Genomic DNA, 6,920 nt, shown 5'->3' with positions numbered 1-6,920 from the left:
TGGTGATTTCTTTCAGACTTTTCCACACTGATGCTGAGTCACTGGAAGAGAATTGAATCCTTATTTTTTCAGAATAATTCTTAGTTGATGGTAACAGATGATTGTCTCTTGCAGGTTATCCAAAGGAGCGGTGGAGCAAAGGCACATCTAAGGGTGCGTAAACAGGTAAGTAGCTAGTTAAGGGGTCAGGCTTATTTCGGTCATGCAAACTGTAGATCAGACAATGAGGCAGTGTGGAGAGTGCGGTGATATAGGGAGCTTAACGAGCTGAGGCAGGTGCGGGCAATCAGCGCTCTGGTGATTGGGATCTGGTGTGCGCTGGGGCTGATGACTGTGGTGACTGGGGTGACAGTGGTGACTGAAGCTGCGGCCGAAATCGCATACTTCCATACTATATAGTAGGCGAAAAACGGTATGCGAGGCGAGTAGTATGTCCGAATTCATAGTATTCGAAAAACAGTAGGCGAGAAGTACCCGGATGACCTACTACTTCCGCCCGAATTCCGTAGCATGCATACGATGGACACTTTACTATCCCATGAGGCCACGGGAGAGGAGGCGTCATATTCGAAAATGGCGGAAGGCGGCGATGCGGCTCTTTTCAAGTGTCAGTACCTCAGGGAAAAACGTTGTTCATTGTGGTTAAATTGCACTTGTTTAACATGATCTAAGTGAACGGCTGACTTATTGAAAGTTTAAACATTGTAAATCGATGAGATGATTTCGTGAATCGGCTGTAAAAAGATGTTTAATCTGTTATTAATGAGCACATCAAGTTAACGAACAGATCGAGCTAGTGTCAATGCTGTTGTACATCAGCTTGTTAACTGCTTTTTTAACGGAGATGTTCGTTGTTAAGCAGTTTAATGAGATTAAAAAATTCCACGGACTTTAAAACATTTTTTTCCCCTTTTACTAATATTTAGTTGATATTTTGTTAGCGATCAGCCTCCTCAAAATTCTGATGACTGCCCTGCTGATTCTGTGCACAATGACATGCACCGTGGACTTTGGGATGTCAAAGCCCAGTGACAAAAACGCCGATGAAAGCGGTAAGAATTACGTGAAACATTGCTGATGTTGCGCAGTAGTGAGGGCTCTTTGACTTTTGGCGCTGTTGTGAAGACGCATGTCACGTGACAACATCAACATGGCGGATGTAGTACGTCCGAATTCCATTCATACTACTCGCATTCATACTATATAGAACGTACTTTTTTAACGGTCGAGTAGTACGTTCAAATTCACATGTAGTACCTACTAAGCAGTATGCGATTTCGGACGCACCCTGAGACTCCCTGACTGAGGTGACTGTGACTCCCTGCCAGTGCTGACTTGCATTTATTATATATAAAAAAAATGGTTACTATAGTTAAACCATGGTAACCATACACAAATTAGTAATGGATTTACTACACTAACCAGTTTAACCATGGTAACTGTGGTTATACAAATGGTAATCAATACGCCAAAAAAAAAAAAAAAACATCTTACTTTTTATTTTGTTGAGGTAATTTTGTTGTGGTCTGTGCTACTTGCACGTTTCTGTATTTGGTTGTACTGTGAGAATTTGCAGCATGTTTTGTATTTGGTTGTGTTGCGAGTATTTGCAGCACATATGCTGTCAAACTCATTAAAATGTTTTCTTAATTTTCTGGTGCTTTTTCTATTTGCATGTGTTTTCTGGAGTGAAGTTGAGCTCTCTCAGCCACCTTACAAAATAATTGGATGACTGCTTGTTAGCTGCACACACTTCATGTACTAACTTATTTTTCTTTGAAGTGTATGTGATGATTCTCGCTCACGATTGGTCACACGCACATACACATCAACAGACTCACAGCACAATGTGACAATGTTTCAGGGTATAATAATACAACTGTGTTTTTGCACATTGTAATTTAGCTTTTTTTTCTGTTATATGTCACACCATGTTATATTTTGAGTATGATTTGTTTATATTAGTTTCTGTTTTGGATAATTCCCCCTGAGAGCACACACCCTGATATATCACACCTATTTAATGTCTGCATTAACATCTTGTATGTTTTAGACTAGAGTTTTTGAATATGTCTCTAAGATGTTTGCTATCAGATGTCTTGAAAATGTTTATGTTTTAGAATGTATGTAAATCTGCTTTTTCTAAGACGTTTATAGGATGTTTTTACACAGCAGATGTTTCCCAGGTCAAGCACACTTTAGCAGACATCATAGAGACGTACCTGTGCAATTTGGGTAATAACGTTCTGTAATCATAGTGTTTTATGTTTTTACATAAAATAGGTTTTTGGTTTTTATACCAAAACTAATGTAAAATTATGGTATTTTGGAAAGGCTTATGGAGCCAGAAATATGACAAAACAATTTAATTTCAATTGTGTAAATCTGAATTATAGTGTAATTTAACAAAACTGAATATTACGTGGCATTTTATATTTTTGAATTTTATATTTTTAATGTTGTAGTATAATTACTTTGAATAATTTAATGATATTTATGCACACATACCAGTGGCTGAATTAAAAACTAGAAGTGGTACTAAATAAAGAGCCATTTGGGAGCCAAAAGAGCCTGTTCTTTTTGCTGAGCTGAGCCAAATGATCCGGATCCCTAAAAAGAGCTGGAATTCCCATTACTAGCTTTAATTCATCCATGTGTAATAATTCTTACGTAACTGACTGAAAAGGGGTTATACTGTTATAAGCTACTCCAATTGTATATAGTTTGTTCTAACACATACTTTTGGGGTTTAAACCCTCACAAAGGTTTATAAATGAGGCCCCAGATCTTTAACCACAAAGTCACACCACACCCTAGTGGTCGCTGTGATTTTGCCAAGTAAGACATGTTCCTGGATCAACATCTTTTGTTGATCCTGGATCAACATTACTGTCCAAAAATATAGACTAAACCCAATCCCTACCCCTAAACCTAACCCTACCCATAATTTATTCCTAAAATCAGTGTGAAATGATAGCTGATTAACAAGAGTGTAGAAGCACCTAACCCTGATCGTAAGCCTAAAACAGACAGTTCCTGAAAAGTTATCCCTCAATTCTGATTGGTTAATTGGAATGTTGTTCCAGGATCAACAAGGATGTTGATCCAGGAACATGTTGTACTTGGCGAAATCACGGTCACCACACCCTAGTATAGGGTGTTTTCTCAAATCTACAATGATCCACACTCTATTACTTTATAGAGAACTTAATCAGGGATTAGAAAGAATAAAAAGACACCCTTTTGTACTCATCTGACAGGTTGGGGATGGGCAAATTATTTAACATGTGTGCTAGCGACACTTTTGTAATTTTCTATTTTATTTTATAAGAATTAGCCATTATTATTTATGAGAATTTAACTTGAAAATATGAGAATTTATTTCAAGTATGCTAATCAAGTTCACAAATTAATGTCACAATGCGCTATTAGCGTTATTTGGTTATGAATTAAATAATAAATGCCCCTGAAAATCAATTCCATAGGGTGAATACTGTGCCTTATTTAAACAATTAATTTCTGTCCTGACTTTAAATAACAAAGTTGAGCAAAAGAGTTATGACGTTTCACCCTATTTTACATATGTGCATATGCAGAATAAAAACAAGGAGACATAATTATTGTATAACGGAGCCTCATATACTGTACTCTTAAACTTCTGGGTTGTTGTTACTGACCTCTTTCCAGCTTGTAGTGTTGAACTCTTTGTACTCTACAAAGAAGTTTTTAATATATCTACTTTCATCTCCCCACTCCACCTGCACAGTCAGATGGCCTGAGCTTCTTTTGTAAGTTAGTTTTGAATGAGGACCACACATTGCTGCAAAGAAAGAAAACATTAAACAATCCAAAGCAGAATCACATACTAATCTGCAGAAATTTTTGTCTGGTAAAATAAATTTCAAGCAGCTTCTATTAATACTAGAACTAGTAACTACTATTTCTGGAAAATGCTATTTAAATCAGTATATTTAGATTAAGGTCAGGGGTTAGAAACAGTTAAGATATTAATAAATTGAACGTTACGAATACTAATATTGTTGATTAACATACTAATCTTGGATGGAATTCCACTGAAATTTTTGTAGGTGCACCAGTGCGGATATCCACTGCTTGCAATAACGTGAGCTGTCACATTCCAATTTGAGATAACATTAAAGTAATCAGAAGTCCAAATTCCGCTCTTCTGATGTACATTTACACAACTACATCTCCTCCTACACAGCAAACAAAGAGTGTGGATTGTTTAATAGAATTTTCAGTTATCAAATTTTATATATAAGTAAGCGATAACAATCAAACAATAGTAATGGTGTGAAACTCAGCCAGACTGCAAAGAGAATAAAGCTGAAATCATCACAGTTCTCACTTCCTACAGAAACTTACTGTTGTGTGTACAGTGTGTATGAGTTTGTTATGTCTCCTTTCCATTCGCAGAAGGACATAAGAGATTTCTTATATTTTATATAGCATGCCAAATCATAGACTCCTGTGAAATGAGAAATATCCACTGATAATATAAACAAAAAAATGTCACTTGCCACAAATACAGTACAAAATAGGACTTGGGAGGTCTTAAAATGAAATGTAAACAAAGTGTTTGTCCAAATCGTGAGGTGTAAACCATTTTATTTTCTAGCCATTAACTGTTAATTGTTAAATAGTCAAGAAGGTTAAGGGTTAGTTTATATTTTACATTATATAATAGTTCATCTAATCTACTTAGCTAATCAACCAAAAAAACGTGGGATTGCTTATACATATAGGAAAAGGGAGAAGAATAGAATTGGAAAAAGGAAGATTCAAACTCGGGTTGGTCATGTCAGAAACTAAATCCACTGTCCTTATACTCTCCACTCAACTGCCCTATTTGTCAGAAAGCAGTAATAGTTTATAGGGCAACTTGAACAGTGCCTCTCTCAAACAATAACTGAATATGTTTAATTGGAAAAGTGGCTATAGGACATTTGTCTTGACACATTTTCATAAGCACAGAACTTTCTCCAACAATATAGAGGCTATTTAAAACCTTTTGATGTGTCAATGTAAGTTATTCCTAATGCAAATAAAGTATAATTAAGGTTATTAATTAATGTTACACTAAGCAGGCTAGTCTATTTTACTCCAATTTACTGGATAAAAAGACATAGCTTACATCATTGGTGGAAATATTAAATTCTTACCTTCTGTGTTGTTACATTTATTTTTCAATAAGTTCAAATTGTCACGTCCGCAGTTACAGGATCCTGTAAAGTTACAATGATAAGCTGTGTTAAGAGATTTTTGATTATCTTCTAAACAATGACTATAAGCGCCTGCAAAAGGAGAAATTATGTTCCACAAATTGTAATTTATTCTCTTGTATTTTTAAAAAACAAAACAAAAACAAAAACAAAAAAAAATAATAGTGTTAAAAAAACGTTGTGAACTCCACAGGTTTGTGTAATCCAGCATGATTTGAGAAAGCTCTAAAGAGCATCTTGTGCTTAAATAGAAACAAGTAAAAATGTATACAAAGATGTTTTGTACAAAGAGTTGACATAGAAACACTGCAGAATCTTTAATATGTCTTTATTTTATGTGAAAACATGCCTTTGTTTTATTTTTCAAAAATCTTTAAAACTTGTTTATTACTTGTTTCTAAAACTTGTTTATTGTTTACAGGTAAACACACACACACACACACACACAGGACAGACACTGCCCGCTGTACTGACCTGTTGACGCTTCAGTTGTCCAGAGAGATACGAAACCTGAAATTATTAAATCTACTGAAATTCACTTCAGAAACCACATGAATGAAATTCAATACTATGCCATACTTCTGTTTTAATACTTGTTTAAAAACACAGCTAAAACACATACCTAGAGTAATGTAAAATGCAGCCGAGCACTTGCGCATTGTCGCCTCCTCTGACAGTCTGCTACTCTTACTCACGCAGCCTACCAACTAATGGAAGAGTATGGGGTATTCCCTTCTCAATACACGTGAAACTACAGCCCAACAGATGCTCTTTAAGTCTCATAGGCTGTCTCAGAACCTAGTGAACTGCCTACCTCGAGAGCATAACTCGGTAACCTTTAGGCGCGCTGAGTATTTTTGGCCATTATAGGTGCTAAACGATGCTGCCAGAAAGTCAGCTGGTTCCGTTTCAAGGGAACTTCGAACTGCGTCCTCTAGGGGTCGCTATGGGGAACGCCTCGTCGTGACCCGTGTCTGAAGCATACATTGAAAACAACACACTGGCCGGCGACAGCCATGACGTCACTACCGTTGCGACTATAGTATAAATAGGCGCAGGGAGAACACATCATCCTCTTCTTCGTCTTCGCTGACTGTTTTGTTTGAAGCGTGCATTTCTGTGGTAAGAGCGATTACCTATTCATATAATTATGGCGAGCACTAGCAAAGCGTTTAGAGGATGTGTGCATCCGTGTCGTCGTTATTTAACATCTGATGACACACACAATCTATGCGTTGTAGGTTTGGGCGAAGAGCACGCATGCGATGTCCCCGAGGGGGCAATCGGCGTGCACTGCGAGCGTTTGTTTGAAGGGGGGTTTCCCTTTCGCGATCGTCGGCTGTGGACGAGAGTGAGCCGCTGCAGGATGATGTTATTTCATTAACATCGTCTGAACCAGGGGCCAGTGCTCTGCTGAGTTCAGGCCAGGAAGAGCAGGAAATGTCTGAGGAGAGTGAGGCTGAGCCTTCCCAATCCTCCTGCCCTGCATATGATGAGCTTTTTGAAAGTTATGGATCGCGCCACGGCGAGGCTTTACTTGCTGTCGAAGCGGGCAAAGAAAGTGACGTCGCGAGGTCATCTCGATGAATGTTATCTTTCTGGCCATAACCCTCCAGCTCAGGTGAGCCTTCCTTTCTTCCTGATCTCCATACAGAGATCGAGAAGGAATGGAAGAGG

The 6,920-nt window shown here is 37.6% G+C and overlaps 1 protein-coding gene across 1 annotated transcript in view; it reads right to left on the bottom strand.

Moving 5' to 3' along the window:
* Positions 1 to 6,920, bottom strand: part of LOC107681049 (interleukin-31 receptor subunit alpha-like) — a 20,268-nt gene that overhangs the window by 12,973 nt on the left and 375 nt on the right. The window contains exons 2-7 of the mRNA XM_016477191.1: positions 5,866 to 5,950; positions 5,718 to 5,753; positions 5,184 to 5,246; positions 4,387 to 4,489; positions 4,054 to 4,217; positions 3,678 to 3,820 (exon numbers count right to left, since the gene is read on the bottom strand). Coding sequence (XP_016332677.1) covers positions 3,678 to 3,820; positions 4,054 to 4,217; positions 4,387 to 4,489; positions 5,184 to 5,246; positions 5,718 to 5,753; positions 5,866 to 5,950 — 594 coding nt within the window. The remainder of the gene's footprint in view (positions 1 to 3,677; positions 3,821 to 4,053; positions 4,218 to 4,386; positions 4,490 to 5,183; positions 5,247 to 5,717; positions 5,754 to 5,865; positions 5,951 to 6,920) is intronic.

Source organism: Sinocyclocheilus anshuiensis, unplaced genomic scaffold, assembly GCF_001515605.1.
Source record: "Sinocyclocheilus anshuiensis isolate Anshui unplaced genomic scaffold, SAMN03320099.WGS_v1.1 scaffold1736, whole genome shotgun sequence".
NCBI lineage: Eukaryota > Metazoa > Chordata > Actinopteri > Cypriniformes > Cyprinidae > Sinocyclocheilus > Sinocyclocheilus anshuiensis.
Note: the sequence above shows the minus strand (reverse complement) of the source record. Positions and strands in the feature narration are given on the sequence as shown.